At 50.3% G+C, this 19094-nt stretch overlaps 1 protein-coding gene across 4 annotated transcripts; it reads right to left on the bottom strand.

Moving 5' to 3' along the window:
- Positions 1-2317: 2317 nt before the first annotated feature.
- FANCG (FA complementation group G) lies at positions 2318-17693 on the bottom strand. Of its 4 annotated transcripts, none has more exons than XM_077936592.1 (14): positions 17433-17693; positions 15765-15855; positions 13439-13570; positions 12952-13145; positions 12123-12279; positions 11266-11396; positions 8496-8642; positions 7564-7727; positions 6938-7004; positions 5647-5999; positions 5010-5050; positions 4426-4596; positions 3534-3657; positions 2318-3229 (listed from the first exon to the last, which is right to left on the bottom strand). In XM_077936592.1, exons 1-14 carry the CDS (start codon positions 17676-17678, stop codon positions 3118-3120), a joined length of 2130 nt encoding a protein of 709 aa, XP_077792718.1. In that variant the 5' UTR covers positions 17679-17693; the 3' UTR covers positions 2318-3117. The 4 variants fall into 4 exon arrangements, 3 of the variants coding, with proteins under 3 accessions (XP_077792718.1, XP_077792715.1, XP_077792717.1); XM_077936589.1 differs by having other exon boundaries at positions 12156-12279; positions 17433-17609; XR_013394735.1 differs by lacking the exon at positions 4426-4596 and having other exon boundaries at positions 4895-5050; positions 17433-17609.
- Between the last annotated feature and the right edge of the window lie 1401 nt (positions 17694-19094).

Raw genomic sequence — 19094 nt, forward strand, 5'->3', positions numbered from 1 at the left:
GCCGGCCCCGGAGGTTGGAGGGAGAGGGGGGTCATCCGGGTAGCGCATTCCGTCGGGGACGGGCGGACCAATCGGAAAAATCCCTCGATGCGGAAGGGAGGGGGGAATAAAGGGGGGGAGCGCCGCCCGGATAACTTTTCTGCCTGGCAACGCAGCGCGGATTGGGTGGAGCGACGGGAGCGCTGCAGCCAGTCGCAACGTGACAAGTAGATGATTGGCGTGGCGGGGCAGCCAATGGGAGAGCGCGCGCCCCGCGGACTCTCTGCGCAGGCTCGGTGCGGAGCTGCGTGGCCCCGGAAGGGGATTTCCCGCCCTCGGCTTGCTGGGGCGCGTGACGTCATAAAGGAGAAGGCGGGGCTGGGGAGAGAGTGCCTCTGAGAACGTGCAGAGCGCGCCGCAGGGAGAGGCGCCGCTGCTGGGCGGGCGGGGCTGCTTTGGCGCAGGGAGGCCTCCGAAGGAGAGGGGAGGCTCGGAGCTGCGGCAGAGAAGCCGGGAGCAGCTCTCTCAGCTGCTGCAGCCACAGCGACGCGGCGTCTCCCCCACGCCAAGGGTTCTGCTGCTGCTGCGTGGGATCCTAGAACCACAGGGTCGCAGAGGGTTATCTGGCCCAGCCCCCTGCAATGCAGGAATCGCAGCTAAGGCGTCTCTGGCAGATGGCTGTCCAACCTGCTCTAAAAATGTCCACCGCCTTCAGAGGCAGCCCGTTCCACCGTTGTTGTTGTTGTTGTTGTTGTTGTTGTTCCCTCCATAAAATTTTATTCAGGTTTCTTCTTAATAGAATATACTAAAAAACTAACCTAAATAAAAACAGAGAAAAGAAAAGAAAAAACAGAGAAAAGAAAATGCAGAGTCCTTTCTGAAATACAGTGGTACCTCAGGTTAAGTACAGTGGTATCTCAGGTTAAGAAGTTAATATGTTCTGGAGGTCCATTCTTAACCTGAAACTGTTCTTAACCTGAAGCACCACTTTAGTTAATGGGGCCTCCCACTGCCGCCGCTGCCACACAATTTCTGTTCTTCATCCTGAAGTCTGTAACCTGAAGCGTATGTAACCCCAGCCTCCCACTCAAGGACTTCTTCCCTTCCCTGCCTCTCAGGGTCCTTCACCAACCATGCATCACCATGTGTGTATAATCCCAATAATGTCCCAGAGGAGAGGACACCATACAAAACAAAAGGGGAAAAAATTGAAGAGGGAATATAAAAAGAAGGGGGGTGGGGTAAAGGGAAAGGGGATAAAAAGGAATTCTGATTTTCCGCCTATCACTTACATAAGAAACATTCACCCTAAGATGACATCCAGCTGTTCTACCTTCTGCTAAGCAATTATTTCCCCAATCTTCAGACCCACATTCCTGCATTGCAGGACCCTTGAGGTCCCTTCCAACTCTACAGTTCTATGATTCTATGAAATGTCTCAAATTTTCATTTCCACACAAAAAGTCTAAAAATCAGACCAAAAGTCTATTATTAACAATAAATGTCCACAATAATTTTTTTTTCTAATGACATGTAATAGCTCTGCTTCCAACCATTCCTCCATATTAAGGCTGCTACATCACTTCTGAAACTTAGCAGAGAGATGTGGGAAGAGTGAGGCCCTTTTCTGCAGTTCCAGTGCCAGGGCCAACTGCTCTTTGGTCCCTCCAGTTAGCAGGTAAAAAAGCAAAGGTAAAGTCATGGACGACTCTGGGGTTGCGGTGCTCATCTTGCTTTACTGGCCGAGGGAGCCGGTGTACAGGTCATGCGGCCAGCCTGACTAAGCCGCTTCTGGCGAACCAGAGCAGCGCACAGAAGTGACATTTACCTTCCCGCCAGAGCAGTACCTATTTATCTACTTGCACTTTTGATGTGCTTTTGAACTGCTAGGTTGGCAGGAGCAGGGACGAAGCAATGGGAGCTCACCCCATCACGGGGATTTGAACCGCCAACCTTCTGATCGGCAAGCCCTAGGCTCCATGGTTTAACCCACGGCACCACCCGTGTTACCAGGTAGATAGTCACTATTCATGAGAGGGAGAGTTGGTACTTTCAGTTCGACTGACCCAACAGCTATCTTTCCAGGACTCCTAGGGCCACACTATTCCCTCATTTGATGAAAAACACAGGATAGTATTCAACTAAATTTTACTCAAAAATAGACTCATCAAGATTAACGAAAAAGACTTAAATTGGGTCCATTTACTCAGAGTACTCCTTTGCTGAATACCACTCACAGCAGGCATTGCTTCAGACTTCATCCCCTCCACAGCTCTCTTCAAATAATCTAGAACTAAAGATTTCACAAGAGACATTTTGATAATAAAGAGATGAGTCATTAAAAAGAAATACAGGCTTTATAAATTCTTAAGTACCCTGTATGATGATCAGGCAAATGGAAGAAAATACATAGCTTATACAACACATCTTTCAAAAGGGGAGCTGGGGGGGGGAGCAAACCTCTGTGTCAGCCAACATCTTTTGGGCCGCCCCAGTACAGCTTGGAAAGAGAAGCTACCCAGAATCAGATGAACAGGAAAGCCGACAATTGTGCCCACAGACCAAAATGGAGACACCACAAACCCATCTGTGTGCTGTTACCACATGGTGCTGTTTGCAATTCTCTCTCTCGTAAATGCCAAGCAACATGACTGATGGAGCCCTGGGCATAAAGGATAAGCACAAAGGAAGAGGCAGCAAGAGGACAGAGCTAGGCTTGCTTCTACCTCAGGAATGGATTGTTTTGTTGCCAGCTAAGAAAGCGCCCCCTCCCCACCCCTTCCTCCCAAATCTGCAGCAAAGAGCACCTGAAGATTTTCACAATACTGTGGGGCTTCATTTTACAAATACCTGGACCAGAGTCACCCCTCTTTGCTTGCTTCCTGCTTCCACTAAGGGCATAATCTCAAAAATAATTGAATCATACAGGAGCAAAGACATGTGGAGCTTCTGCAAAAACCCCACATCCTTTCCACTAGGACGAGGGTCACTGTCATCACTTGTCTTTGGTGACTGCAACGGAAACACTCCCCTTCCCAAAGGCAAAGCGGAGCCCTGGAAAATCCGCTGAGGAAGCTGTCTGGAAGAAGGGCCTGGCAAGGGCAAAGAAGAGGAGAGGCAGCAGCAGCAGCAGCTCCGCTAGGGTCCCTGGCTGCTCCCCGCAAGGAAGCTTCCCACATTCTTGGCGAGGGATTCTGTGTGAGGAAACTTTGTCTGCCTCATACATGGCTGCAGGTATATCGGGAAGGATCTGAAACATAAGGAGGGAGGGGAGAAATTGGTGTCAGTGGTTGCTAAATGACGGAGGGTAGGAGGAGAGCATGTTCTATGGTGACCAGTGCCAAGGGCAAGAGGGAAGAGATGCCCAAATTGTTGCAAGCAGCCAAGAGACCAAGGCCCTCCCTGCAGTCTAAGCATCGTTGGTCAGGTGTATGTATGGGTGGAAAGTCACAGCAGCAGAGTGGGAACCTGGATGGGCTCCTCCCACATCCAATACTGCGCTTCCCCGTCCTCTGTTCAGGGGGCAGGGACAGGATTCACCAGCATGCACGCACCTTTCCGCCTCTTCCTCCAAGCCTGCAGCGTTCACATGGAGCTTCTGCCAGTGGGCAGCTGCCTCCTGCCTTCGGTCCAGCTTCCAGAGGGTGTGCGTAAGGTACAAGTTAGCAGAGGGCCTGTCTGTAAAGCACAAAGGAAGCGGCATGACCAGAGCTGGCCTCAGGGCTGCTGGGGACCCCAGGAGAAATCCCAACATGTCCCTGCCCTCCCCACACTGGATCTTGCTGAGTGGCCCCATCTCGCCCACCGCCTTGCTCCACGCCCTCCCCTCCACCAGGGGCAAAAAGGGCCTGCATTTAGTCTGCCCCAAAGAGCTCCAAATTCTGTCTCCTACTTTACAGAAGTTACCTAAGGTAAAGGTAAAGGGACCCCTGACCGTTAGGTCCAGTCGCGGACGACTCTGGGGTTGCGCACTGATCTTGTTCTTATAGGCCGAGGGAGCCGGCGTAGAGCTTCTGGGTCATGTGGCCAGCATGACTAAGCCGCTTCTGGCGAACCAGAGCAGCACACGGAAACACCATTTACCTTCCCGCCGGAGCGGTACCTATTTATCTACTTGCACTTTGACGTGCTTTCGAACTGCTAGGTTGGCAGGAGCTGGGACCGAGCAACGGGAGCTCACCCCGTCGCGGGGATTCGAAACGCCGACCTTCTGATCGACAAGTCCTAGGCTCTGTGGTTTAACCCACAGCGCCACCCACGTCCCAGCTCCAAATTCTGTCTCCTACTTTATAGAAGCTACCTAAGCATACATCTAAATACTTACTCTTCATAATTTATTTTGCATGCTATGAAAATTACTCGAGCCTCCCCACCCACTCCTTTAACCACTCGGCTGACTGGAGGCCAGGCCCCTCCCATAGGTAGAGGATTCCTGGCTGTGGGTACCTGGACAGACAAGCAAGCTGTGCTGGAAATCCGCCAAAGCCTCTTTATTCCGCCCCAGATGCAGGAACTGGATCCCTCGTCCAGTCAGGGCCAGCTGCCTGATTTGGGGAAGCATCTTTGCTTCTGACAGCCCCATCTGCTCTGCCTCCTTTCCAGTGCTGCTATTGCTGCCTGGTAGAGAAAGAAGACCGTTGCCCTTGGGTTTCGCTCTCCCAGCCATGAGCCAGAGAGGTCAACAGAAACAAAGCCAATTCTCTGGCCCTGTTCTCTCCCTGCCCGCTGCCCTTTCTGCAGAGTCTACTCTTGCTCCCACATGCAGTGGGGGGGTGGGGGGTCAAGAGAAAGAAAATGGAAGCAGAAACCTCTCGTGCCAAGTGGCTGGACTTCAACTTGTGATGTCACAAAAGGACCAGTCTGGACTCATGGCATGATTAGACGAGAGGTGAGGACTACCCTAAACCATTCCCACCTTGGGCAGCAGTAGGTTAGCTCTAGCCCTACAAAAGGGCTTTCCCCAGCTCCAGAAATCACTCCAGCCAAGAGGAAGGCAGACAGAAACTGGCAGTAAGCATCCCGATCCATACCTGTGGTCACAAAATGAACTCTCAGAAGATCATTAAGACACCTGTTGGGAAAGGAGCAAAGCACAATCATCTTAGGGCTCTCAGATGAAAGCCAGAGTCAAGAGAATTTGAGGGGCTATTCAGGTTATCTACTCAGTTTTCCTGACAGAAGGGGGAACTAGCACCTATGGGCATGCTGGCGGGTTTCGGCCTGCATGCAACCAGACCACACAAGCACAGAAACTGGACCCTGGGGCCGGCTTCTCATTTAAAGGCTGCAAAGAGAAGCTCAGGGGCGGAAGGAGGACTTTCAACACTCTTTGCAGCTCCTCAGCAGACTCCATGGCAAGGAGAACCAAACAAGGAGGCATGCAGTTGTTCCTTTGAGCTGCGGGATCTGGGGTCCTGGGGCAGAACATGGATGTTTTAAGTACCAAGGTAGACACAGCCTTCCTTAATGGGACACATCCATGAATATCCAGGGAAAGTCCCTGGACAAGCAGGATGAGGGCTGCATCTAATGCGCCATCCTGTCTCACAAGGCCAGTTCCCTTTGAATGGCTGCAAGAGAATGCTTTCCTAGGCTCCAATTAAGGGACGGACAGGACGAGGCACTCAGAACCATCTTCCCTGCATCACAAACCGGGAGCCCGATTACCTGCTCAAGTGGCTTATGGCTTCCTTGGCTTCTCCTAGCCCAGCCCATGCCAAGCCCTGGATCAAATAGGCAGCTGCTCGCCAAAGGACGCAGAGCAGGCTCTCCCGCTTCCGCTTCAAGAGGTTGCCAGCAGAATTTGTCAGTGAGGACCCAGCAGGCCCCGGGAGGTCCTCTGCAGCCCCCAAGTCCAGCTCAATTTGCAGCCTCTCGGGGATCAGTCCATTCATCCGGGTTGCCACCTCTTCACACACCGCAATGGCATCTCGATGCCTGGCGAGCTCTTCCAGAGCAGAGGCAGCCTCTAAGAAGACCTCGGGGATCCTGGGCAAGGCCAGCTCACCACACAGAGACACCTGCAGAGGAGGAGGGCCCCACCCAAGGATCAGAAGGTGCTGGGTCCACAACAAGGAACACGACACAGGCAGTAGAACAGACACTGCTTCAGAGCCAAGAGTGCTCGAGAAATGGGGCAGGCTCGGGTGCAAATGTCTCAGGCCACCATCGGCTGCTGAAGCCAACATGGAAGCCAGGATAGCAACTGATACGTGAGAAAGACTGGGGGGGGGGGGAATCCCTCACTTCTTTATCGTTGCTGACAAGGGTCCTCCTTGGCTACGGCTGCCCCAGAAAGATACTGGGGTCACTGGGTGTATTGGGGCAAGTCAGCACTGACTTACCCAGAGAGTTACTGTGAAAGGACACAAGTCTTCAAAGTCATTTGCACAAAAGGAGAAGCATCACCTCAAGGCTGAATGGCCACCATGACCTCCATGTGCCCTTGAAGCCTGCAAAACATTGCACTCATCTCCCTGGGACGCTTCTGGCACTGGCTTCCTGTTATCTTCAGGAGACTGTTCAAGATGCTGCTGCTGACCTTCAGAAGGCAGAATACCACCACCGCCACCCTCTGCCCCAGTAACTGAAATCTTTCTCTCGACAACTGCACACATGCAACACATTGGAAGAGCAAGGAGCGTTACCAAGCCCTTGCAGATTAGGAAGCACAATTCAAAAAGCAAATGTAAAACAGTCTGTCAAGCTCCAGTTGGAGATCTATTTAAACTGGTAGCTGCATAAACCCCATACATTTATGCCAGAATTCGGGGGATGATTGCATTGATCTTGTTTCTTTATGGAGCTGTTTAAGTGGACTTTCAAGCTACTTGCTACATTTGTTATTTGATTTATTGTTAGCCCATTCTCTGCTATTGTTGAGAGTGGGAGGCTTGCACATTCCTTCAAACAAAAACCAGCAGATGGCATGAAGATTAAATAGCTGCAAGGTGCCAACCTGGTGAAGAGGCCCTTCCTGGAACAGAGCCAAGAGGTCTAGGTAGTGTTCCACTGCCTCACTCACCCTGCAGGAGAAAAGAAAACAGTTTGGTTCCACGCCTAATCCAAGGTGCTCATATTAGTATTTAAGGCCTTAAATGCCATAGCCCCACCCCAATATCTGAAATACCCTCTCCCCCTCTTTAGCTTGGCATCTGGCAGTTAAGGTGTTTTTGTTTTTGTTTGGGGTTGTTGTTTTTGCCGTATTTATACTGCTCTGGAATGGTTTTACTTGTTTTTATCATTGTGATTGTTCCATCTGTTTTTATAATTGAATACTGTATGGTTGTAACCTTCCCTGGGCCCTAATGGTGGATAAGGAATCTGATAAATAAATGAAAATAAACAACAGGAGCTGCAAGGACCTACAAGGACATCCCATGGGCCTCCTAAAGACAGCTCCCTGCCCTCATTCAAAGTGAGGTCATGAGCTGATGAACAATTTCCTTCCAGCAGGAGTCTCCCGTTAGTAATTTGAGATGCCTAAGGAAAGCTCTCCCTAGAGAAAACTGAAGCCAACAATTCCCTCCCCACCTCAAGTGAGCAACTAGGGAGATTTATGTAACAGGAAGGGGGGGCACTCACCTCCCTGCCTGGAGGTTTCTTTGTGCCAGCAAATATTTCACATCTGACGGACAGTTCTTGACAAAGATGCTGCTCAGTTGTGAAGCGCAGGTGAGCAGCTCCATTTGGATCAGGAAACATGGACCGGCAAGCTCTGCCGTTACCCGTGCAGGACCATCCAGAGCCTGAGGCAGGGAGAGGGGAGGAAACGGGAGCATTGGTGATTTCAGAGGCAGAGCTAGCTGCTCCGGCACCTGTGCACCCAGGGGCGGGGCCATGGGGACGGGGCAAGCGTCCTGGGGGGCACCGCGGGGAGCATCTCAGGGCAAGACACCCATGGGGGGTGGAGCGAGCCGCCCATGACGACCTGCTTCTTGGGGGGGGGAGCCTGGGAGTGGGGGGCAACAGTGCAACGCCCACCCATGACTCCTAAGCCTCCCCCGGGGAAAGGCCGCAGGCAAGGCGGCACAGCTCTGCCCCTTCGCCCGACGGCTCGGAGTAGGCTTGGGAGTCACAAGCGGGCGGTGTGCCAAATGTCACCCCCTTCAGTGATGACACCCAGGGCGAAGCGCCCCCACTGCCCCCCTTCCTCCGCCCCTGGGTGATTCAACACTGTTGGGCATCAGACAGAGTGGAATAGTGCATCCAAGGAGAGATCTGCATTGGCTAACTCCTCCTGCCTTCTTCATGAGGGGATATTGGACCCTGAGAAGGGAGGGAGGGAGGGAGGGAGGGAGGGAGGGAGGGAGGGAGTCCAAGGAAAATGGCTGGTCTGCCTGGACCAAGGGCAGGCAGGTATCTATAGCCACCTCCTGGCCAGTCGGCTCCCTCAGCTGTCAAGTAGGGAGGGGACCAAGCCAGAAGCGCAGCCAGTTCTTCTCAGGCAGAGCAGTTGCAGTGCCAATGCAGCCCCTTGGCATCATCATGCAGGGATAGGAAACCCTTAGACACACCTGATACAGCAGCACCAGGACCTCCAGCTCAGCCTCCAGAAGCCCCAGTTGGTGGTACAACAGGGATGCTTGGTACAGGGCAGGGAGGAACGTGAAATCCACCTGCAGGGCTCGTTTCAGGTACTGAATTGCCATCTGTGGCTTGTCCTGGAACACAGAGGAGCAGATGCAATACGAAGCGCCAAGATCCAAAGGTGCTTTGCTTTAACCTGGGGCATAAAACTACCTTCCAATAAACAAAGGTGCGTAGCAGAACTCCCATAATTCTCTGCTTGTGCATTTGTTGTTCTAGAGATCTGTGAAAAGCTGGTTTCTGATCACAGGCTGAGGGTTAAGGCCCCCCCCCCCCCAAATTGTATAATCGTAGAAATGCTTTTATTGCTTTTAGTGTTTGTACCTACTGTATTTCATCACGTTTTATCTCATTGCACACCACTTCAAGAGTGGTATTAGTAACCCTAATTTACTAAATATGATGTTTAACATTATTTATTAAAGGATATTTCACTAAAATATTTCTCAATATTTTAACATTATTACTGCTTGGCAAGAAAACATTTGCAATGCGTATGTTTTATCGCAAGAATACTGCAGTATGAGAAATTCTACCCACCTGGTTCTTTTGAAGCATTGCCTTTTAATTTAGAATTTTTAATTCTTTTTTTTTTAAAGCGTTTATTAATTTTCCAATAAAAACATCCAATTAACATATCAAATCAAATCCAATAAAAAAAACTAAAATAAAAAAGGTCCAATTGTCTTCCAAATTATAATAATTTTGTTTTGACTTCCCACGGTCTGAATTTTGAAGCGCATTCAACATCATAGCCCTGCCTCTCACCATCCTCAATGTTATTCATAATTCCACGTCCGATTTCCCCCCTCCACATTTTGACTCTGGTTCTACGATCCTCATTCATGTCAGAAAACAGATACTTTTTTCTCCTATGGAGTGCAGATTTGTCCGTATATTGTACTCCTTCAGCTGTTTTTTCATCGCACCGCTTCATTTAATTGCATCCAATTTCAAAGTTCTGTCCAGCTCTTTGAGAGTTGTTATTTTGGCAGCTCCCAGATCGTTAATCTTTCCCCTCCAGGTGTTATCAAAGAAACAGAGAGAAATTTCCTTCTGTACCCTCCTTGTTGATTTATCTTAAACAGACTGTTTGCAATGTAGCCATATCTCAGACAGTTAGCAATTGGCCTTTGGAATCCTCCCAGCCCCCCCTCCGGGCCCTAGAGGGGGGCTGCCAGACATCCATTTAGCCCTCTCTCTCGCTTGTAATCAAAAAAACATCTTTTTGCAAACAGTTGTGTATGTAATATTGTTTCCAGTCTTTATAACCAACCATCCGTTAGCTCCTGTTTCTCTTAATCAGGGAAGTATTTCAGATACAGTGGTGCCTCGCAAGACGAAAATAATCCGTTCCGCGAGTATCTTCGTCTAGCGGTTTTTTCGTCTTGCGAAGCAACCCTATTAGCGGCTTAGCGGATTAGCGCTATTAGTGGTTTAGCGGCTTAGCAGCTATTAAAGGCTTAGCGGCTTAGCGGCTAAAAGGCTATTAGCGGCTTAGCGGCTTAGAAAAGGGGGGGGGGGGAGTGGAAAAAAATCGCAAGACTCGCAAGACGTTTTCATCTTGCGAAGCAAGCCCATAGGGAAATTCGTCTTGCGAAGCAACTCAAAAACGGAAAACCCTTTCATCTAGCGGGTTTTTCGTCTTGCGAGGCATTCGTCTTGCGGGGCACCACTGCATTCAATAACGACGTGTGGGCAGAAGCCATTTTGTCTTTGTTTTCGTCTTTAACAGACATTTCCGGTCTTAGAAGAGAAGTGGCTGCGAGTAGATCCCAATTATATATGAAAGTCCATCTGAACTCACTTTTTGAAGAGCAATTTAAGTTCTTAATAAGACTTGGCATGCATTACGGATTGTTGATGTTAAGGATAAAAGAATGTTTTTTTTTACACACCAAGCCCCTCCACATTCCAAACGGCATGATGAGGATCTCTTTGAAGTTCGATCTTTTGCACCAGAGACTGTACATACTGCAGGTTTTTTCCAGCTTCTTCAATTCAGAGCGTGTCTGTTTGTTTTCCAAATCTTTATATTTTCCCAAACAGATGCGTCCGGCTATGGGGTGGCGTCGCAGGAGTGTCAGCCATCCCTAGCTCCGTGACCCAGTGCCCCTGCCGTCTGCCACATCGGCAATCTGGGGCAGACCGCGGGTCGTTGAGACAGTCCTCCCCTGCCCTGGGGAGGCTGCCAGGGCTAATTACCCCCATATCAGCCCTGAATTATCGGAACGGCTGAGGTCCGGTTGTGTGGGATCAGCCATTTTCCACCGCCGGAAACAGGAAGTCCATTTAATTCTTATTTTTAACGCGCAGAATTTTAAATGTTCTACCATGTATGCTTTTTATCACTATGAGTTGCTCTGAGATGTTTTTGTAGTAAGTGACAAATGCATGTAATAAATACATAATTTTAGGCCTTTCCTGCTTAATAAGCCAAATTCCTGGCTCTCTGGCATTAGCAGTGCTCCCAACAGGGGAGTGGCAAGGCAGAGCACCCCCTGGCAAGGGGAAAAGAGAACTTAGACCAACATGGCACTTTCTGCTGCAGCTCTCAGAACCGCTGGAGGCCCCACACTTCAGGGGCATATTGACTCAGTTTTGCCCTAATAGCAACACTTTCCCCCTTTCCTTCCCTGTGCTGCGTTCACAAGCTGTGCCACCCTGCCACCCTCTCCCCCCTCAATGCACCCATACCATTTTCAGGTTGCAGCATCCCATTAAGGTGAAGATCTGGGCAAGGCGTTGCCTAGAACAGAGTCCCGTAGCAGCTGTTTGGAGAAGGGCAACAGTGGCAGGGAGATCACCGGCTTCCAGTTCCTGAACTCCTGGAACAGAGAGGAAAACCTCAAGCTAGCCCTGTTCCCACCTACTGAGTAGAATTTGACACAGAACTCCAGGAGCTGCATGACCAAAGCAGAACAGAGCATGGTCCCCCATCTTTTGTTTGGACTAGGGTTTACACAGAGAAGTATTTTGTGCTATAGGGTTTTTAAAAATAGGTCTTAAAAGTTGCTATTACAGTTACTGAACATTAGCAGAAGCTCAACAGGAAGAACATTTAAACAACAGAATCAATTATCTTGGTGGGTGCTGGGCTCTCCCTCACAGGAGGCTGAAAAGCCATCTGTTGGTGGGGAGGGGGTGCTCTAAATCTCTGGTTTTCCCCCTCTAAGAAAGGGGTTGGTCTAGACTGCCTACAAGACCCACCCCCCATTATACAATTCTATTATCCAGACTTTGCTCCTGAGACAGAGTGGAAAGCAATTAAAACAAGTCTATCTAACATCCGAGCCAGAAGAGCAACTGGGAGTGCTATAGCTTTGTTATAATCCAAAACCACATCCTCCTCCTCCTCCTCTTTCTCAGAGGAAAGCATTTAATCTGCCTTGGCACACTCAATCCCTGACTTAAGTACCCTGCAGACGGACTGATTTTGCCTCCCTAGCAAGTGGCTTCCTAGCAGAAGCAACAGTAGCTGCCAAGGTGCGGGTCAAAAGAGAGAAGGCGTAAGAAGCAGCAGGCATGCGGAGAGTGGGAAATCACAGCCCCACCTTGCAGAAAGGCAGCCGAAGTCCACAGGATACCTTTCAACTCTTGGACACTCTGCACAAGGAGGGGGTCAGACTCTGCCATGTCAGGTGGCTGCCACATCTGGAGCAGGGAAAGGAACTTGTTCTGATGGCCATGGCAAGGAGGAGGCCTCAGGCTCTGAAAAAGGAATGACGGTTCACGGTCAAGAGTCCTGCGGCACTTTAAACACTAGCGAATTTCTTGGAAGAACAGAAGAGCAACTCTGCTGGATCAGACCCAAAGGGGGCACACCTAGTCCAGCATCCTGTGACTGTCATGGCCAACCGGATGACTGTTCCGGAAAGCCCAAAAGCAGGACTCTCCCCATCTGGGCTCCCCTGTAACTGGTCCTCAGAGGCATCCTGCCTTCAGGACTGGATGTGGTGCCATTCTCTACACGCCAGCCAGGCTGGCAGCAGGGAGAGTCAGAGGAGAGGCTGGAGGCAGAGGGGAATGCCTGCTTCAGACTATAGGCAGGCAACTGGGCTTACCAGGCGGAACTGCAGAAGCCCTCCTGTTCTTTTGCTGTTCCTTTTCCTAGCCCATGGCCTCTCAGGCTGGTTACTGGTGTGTGATTCAACCAGGGCCAATGAACATGCCAGGTCTTTCATCAGAGCTCCTTGCAGAAATTGCAGTCCCACAATTTAAGTTGAATGGTCAGGTAGAGGTTGATGAGAGGCCCAACTACCTGCTGCAGCACCGCAAGCTGCCATCCCATTTGCAAAGGGTGGGGAAAGCTTTTACTTAGGAGGGAAGGGCGAGCAATGCCTCAGTACAGATGCTATGCAGCTCCAGGCTGCCGTTAGCTACCTTGGCGCCATTCAGAAGCTGAAAGAGGCCTTCCACGGTTGCGAGGCGGTTTGCTGCAAGCCACAGCACCCCCTGCAGGGCAGCCAGTCGATGCAGAGGGGCCTGCAGTTCTTCAAGGGTATCCTCCTGGAGCACCCTCTGCCAGCGGCCCTCTGAGCCAAGTCCTTGGCCAGACACTGCACAGACCTCTAGAACTAGCAGAGACAGACAGAGGAAAACCTGCATGGATATAACTTTCAGTCAAAGGTGGGGTTGGGGAGAGAAGTGCTGCATCGTAGGATTCTTTGCACTTAGAGAAAGACCAGGCTCCATCCAGAGTTACAGGTGGATTTGGAACCTGGGAGGAGAGGAAGAATCCCCTCCAACTCCGGCATCCCACTTCCTCAAAAAAACAGGGCCAGCAGCAAAAACATCCAGGTATGTATTTATTCATGATTTTGATTCTACCACCCATCATTTGGAGAGCACGTGGAGACATTTCTCTTACCCCTGCTCAGCCCATGATCTATCGCTCCCAATAGTTTCTCGCCAGAGTTGCTGGAGAGGCAGATATCAAACACCAGGGAATTGTAGAGGATAGCCAGCTCCAGTGGCAGAGCTGGGAGTGCAGCTGGAAGCCCTGCAAAACAAGAGGGAGAGAGAATTCAAAGGTGAACCCTTCCATCCACCTGAAGAACTCACCAGGTGGCCCCATATCAATGGTCGTTGGGGGTCAGCACCCAAGGGGTTTGCAGGATCTGAGCACCCAAAGTCAGGAAGGGCAGGCAGGCGCTTTCAGGTTCCAGACTTTGCAGCAGTGAGGTTAAGGAAGGATGGCCAGCCAGAGTTCAGGGAGTGAGAGTCTAGCTGTTCACACAAGACAGGAAGCCCATTCCACTCTGGAGCAAATGATGCAGCACTTTTTGCTAAAGCTAAGCAGGCCTGGTCCTGACCAGTGTTTGGATGGGAGACCACCTGGGAACTGCCTTGATTCTCAAGGTGGAGAAAAGCAAGAGATAAAAGGACTAAATAAGCAAATCATACTTTTCCTGTTGCCATCACCTGGACAGTCCTCTCTTGAGAAACGGCCTCGGCCCAGTATACCTGAAGGAGTGTCTCCACCCCCATCGTTCTGCCCAGACGCTGAGGTCCAGCGCCGAGGGCCTTCTGGCGGTTCCCTCATTGCGAGAAGCAAAGCTACAGGGAACCAGGCAGAGGGCCTTCTCGGTAGTGGCGCCCGCCCTGTGGAACGCCCTCCCATCAGAGGTCAAAGCGATAAATAACTACCTGACATTCAGAAGACATCTTAAGGCAGCCCTGTTCAGGGAAGTTTTTAATCTGTGATATTTTACTGTATCTTTGGTTTCTATGGAAGCCACCCAGAGTGGCTGGGGAAACCTAGCCAGATGGGCGGGGTACAAATAATAAATTATTATTATTATTATTATTATTATTATTATTATTATTATTGAGAACTGAGAATGTGGGGAACCAATCCAGCCGGGCTGAAACAAAAGCAGTTTCTGCTACTCCAGCCATTTTTCAGCTTAACTTGTGGAGGAGGAGATTGTTCACCACCCTCTTCAGGGCAAAAAAACCCAGCCAGAAACGCGTGAAGAGACCATAGCAGCAAGGAAATCCAGATTCCTTACAATCAGCTGGAGTGGCCCTGTTGGTGGTGCTGCCACTGGGGTTTCCTGTGACAGGGCCTTCTGGGTGGTGGTCCCCTATTTGTGGGATGCCCTCCCTCGTGAGGCTCTCCTTCACTATTAACTTCTAAGAGAAAGGGACTTTTTTAAAAAAAAAGAACAAAAAACATCACTGTTTACCCGCCATTTGATGGCTTAAAGTTCTATCCCTGGCTACTCTGAAATTATTGGTTTGGGAGTAGGTGGTTGCTTTTTAAACGGTTTTATAGAACACTGCTATTCATTGGGTTGTATTTTTTAGAAGTTTTAATTGTATTGTTTTAGAATTGCCTGGGGGTTCTTTAGAGGAAGGTGCAGGATACAAATTGAATATTCACCCCAGTGCTTTACCAGCTGCACTGGATCCCGGTGGAGTATCGGGTCAGGTTTAAGGTGCTGGTTTTGACCTTTAAAGCCCTTTGTGGCTTAGGGCCCTCATACTTATGGGACCGCCTCTCCTGGTATCCCTGCAGAGGACCCTAAGGTCCATGAATAATCATAGTTTAGAGGTCCCGGGCCCTAAGGAAGTTAGATTATCCACCAGGGCCAGGGCCTTCTCAGTGATGGCTCCGACCTGGTGGAATGCTCTGTCCCATGAGACCAGGGCCCTGCAGGATTTAACTTCCTTCCGCAGGGCCTGTAAGACAGAACTATTCCACCTGGCTTTCAATTTGAACCTGGCCTGATCTTTTGTTCACCTTCCTTCCCTCCCCCTCCCCTTTTTGTGAAGATTGCACACTCTGGGATTCCACAGCTGGTTCTCCCCTGGTCTCCTCACTGGCCCAAGCAGGATTTTGATTTTTTATTTTATTGTTATTTACGCTTTATACCGTATTTTATGCTTTTTTTTGTATCATCAATTAAGTGTTTTAAATTTGTTGTTAGCCGCCCTGAGCCCGGTTTCCTGAACCGGGAAGGGCGGGGTATAAAATAAAAATTTATTATTATTATTATTAAATAAAACATGCAGAAGGAAACCAGGCTTAACCCCATATGGCCCCCAAGCCCTGCTGGCTTCAGTTTCATCAGGGAGAAGTCAGCCCAGAACTTCACCATGAGCTGCCCCACACTTGTGCCACAGAGGGGGCCTGGCTACTGCCCATTTTCCGGCCTACCAATAAAGGTTTTTTTTTCCTGAACAGCTACCTTGGATCTTCTGAAGCAGCTTAGTGAAGGTGAGCTGGCACTCGTGAGCCGTTTGCGTCACTGAACTGTAAGGACCTGGAGAACTTGTCACCTGCCGAGAAAAGAGGAGGAGGGAGCTTGAAGGGTCCAGAGGAGGTCAGAAACAACGGCCATGAACAGATTCTAGGACAGGAGCAAAGACACTTTACAGTAAGATGGGGCTCTCACAACAATCAAAAGTACAGTAGTACAGTCGTACCTCGGAAGTCTAACAGAATCCGTTCCGGAAATTCATTCAACTTCTGAAACATTTGGAAACCAAGGCGCGGCTTCCGATTGGTTTCCGATTGCGCAGGCACGCTGGAAACAATAGCAGAAGCCACGCCGGACGTTCAGCTTCCAAAAAAAGTTTGAAAACCGGAACACTCACTTAGGGTTTTTGATCGTTTGGGAGCCGGAACGTTTGATTCCCAAGGCATTCGGGAGACAAGGTACGACTGTACTTGTTAGAGCTCACACAGAACTAGCTGGACCACTATAGAGACACTGTACCAGGCACCTTTTCTTCTGTAAGCCCAAGGGCTGTCTATTATTACTGATACTACTCCAGCCTGAGAGTCATTTTGGCACAACCGTGGGGTAAAAATGCTTTAATTAATATATGTATCTCCTTCAGGTTTAAGCCAGAGCTTGTATGCGAGGGCCTAACTGCAGGCAAGGCAGCCTAACATCACCGCCACAAACCTCATTATCCACCCTATGTTCTCACGCCTGTGAGAGACTTCCATAGGAATGTCATTGCTGATGGAATGCTCCAGCTGGGTAACATAAAATAATGTAGTTTAAAATGGGGGTGGGAGTAATAGGGTGGACTTTGCATGCAGGCTGGCATGAATCTACAAAAGCCATTTTCCTAAATGGTCATTGGGCCTGCTCCTCATACATTTTAACTGTATGATTACAAACCACCTTGAGGCTTATTATCATACTCATTCTCATTTAGTTATATATACACCACCCTTTTTCCTGGCGGGGACTCGATGCAGCTTACAGATAAAATATTCAATTTTATTGGCTAATGCTATATTTCTCAATTTCTCTTCCATGGTGTTTGTTTCATTGTTTTCTAAACTATATGCAAAATTAATAGAATCGTAGAGTTAGGAGGAACCCCAAGGGTCATCTAGTCCAACCCCCTGGAATGCAGGAATTTAATGAGAGTATTAAAAATGAAAATAACAATACAATAAATTAAATGTAAACATTTCTTTTTTAAAAAAGGGTTTCCGTAATAACAACAATCAACTTATTTTGTGTTTGTGGCGTTTCAGGAACAGCCAATATTATGATCCAAACACGGAGAAGGGATTGAAGCGCCGGGCTTGAGGGGGACCCTGCCGCCGCCCCCCCAAAAGGGCTTGTGGCCCCGAGTCCAGGAGGGGCCCCCGCTCGTGCCCAGCAGCTGAGAGCGGCTCGCTCCCTCGGCTCCGCTTCCGGGTGTTCTTGGACTACAACTCCCATCAGCCCCGGCCAGGAGGTCTATGGTGCGGGGCTGAGGCTGCGCTCGCGGGGCCTGATGGGAATTGTAGTCCCAGGCTCCTGAAGGGCCCCCGGCTGCCGTAGCTGAGCAGCCGCTTTTCCTTCGCCCTCATCGGGCGTCGCTCAAGGGAGGCCGCCGGGAAGAGGTACCGTCCGCCAGCGCCGCGCCAGCCCGTCGTTCTCGCCCCGCCAGAGGTCCAAGCAGCTCCCGCCGCCAGCCATGGAGCAAGGCCTCGCCGCCGTCGCCGCCATGGAAACAGGCCCCACCCCGCTGTTTCTATTGGCCGCGCTCAGCGCGCTGGCGGCTCCCATTGGGCGGGCGGACCGGTTGCCGTGACGTTCAAGCGCGGGCGGCAAAATTGAGCAGGGCCGGCTACGGCGCCCGAGATGGCCCATAAAGCTCTCGAAGAGCAGGACGATCCGAAGTCTCAAAGGCCGCCTGCTGTCTCGATGGCGCGGCTGCCCAGGCGCCGCCGGTTCGATCCCCAGCAGCCCCACTTCCGGGGCCCTCGTGTCATTTTCATTATATTCCCCCCTTTTCTCCCAAAGAGCTCAAAGTGATTCGCACGATTCTCCAACCTCCCCCTTTAACCCCCAAAACTGCCCTGTGGGGTATGTGAGGCTGAGAGGCAGTGGCTGGCCCAAGTGAGCTCCATGGCCAAGTGGCAGGATTTGAACCCTGGCCTCCCGGGTCCCAGCAGTCCGACACTCGCACCTCAGCTTGCAGGAATGGGAGAAATGTCCCCCAGAGAGCTGCTGCCAGTCCAGGTGCTGAACAAACAGCAGGGAAATGCAGATTTTTTGGTGGAGGTTCTAAGCCAGAAACTCGGAGGCAGGATGAAGAGAGATCAGCATTAAGCAAAACTCCCTCACCTTTCTAAGAAATATCCTGTTGACGAGTCCCAGCTCAAACTAAACAGCACAGAAAGATCCTCACATAGAAGCTGGCCACTCTGAGAAGAGGATTCTGGGCTAAGCAGGCTCCCTTTGGCCTGACGCAGCTTCAGGACTTTTCCAATGTTCTCAGTCCCATATCTGCTGTGAGACCACCGGAAGAACCCTGAAGCAGAATCAGGCCAACGGGAACCTGCTTAGCTCAGAATCCTCTTCTCCCAGCAGCCAACCAGATGCCCATTATGGGAATCCCACAAGCAGGATCTGCAAGCAGCAGTGGAGCTCTCCCCACATGTTGCTTTGTTCTGAGGCAGCAGGGCTTTCCTTATTATTATTATTATTACCCCACACATCTGGTTTCCCCAGCCCCTACAGTTTTACACACATACCAAGGACATAATTTCTTACCCACCTTCACCATGAAGTCCAAGGGCTGGTTGCAGCAATATAGAAACAAATTAAATCAGATCAAACCAATTACAGTCAAGAGAAGAGGGTGAGATATCTCTATGTACAGGTGTCAAGGCCAGGCTAAAGTGGTACATCTTCCTCAGGCAACAGAAACCATACAATGAAGGTGCAAGATGGACCTCTGTGGGGATCCTGCAGCTTAGAAGCTGCCACTCCCTGAACTCCTCAGGATGGTGGAACTGCCAAGGTTGCCCTCTTGGTTTATCTGAACGGCCAAGAGGGTGTCTGCAGAGAAGGAGGTGATCTTTCAGATATTTCAGGCCTAAGTTTGGGAGGGATCTACCCCACTCTTGATGTGGTCACCTGCAGCACCACACACCGCCCACAGCAGGAGTGGGAAGCGTGGCCTTCCCTTTTTAGGGCATCCAGCATTGGCAACAATTAGAAGATGGCAGGAGCCAGAGTCCAGCTACTGACTGGTCAGGCAACCCACCCTAAACTAAGGAC

The sequence above is a fragment of the Podarcis muralis genome, chromosome 11, assembly GCF_964188315.1.
Source record: "Podarcis muralis chromosome 11, rPodMur119.hap1.1, whole genome shotgun sequence".
NCBI lineage: Eukaryota > Metazoa > Chordata > Lepidosauria > Squamata > Lacertidae > Podarcis > Podarcis muralis.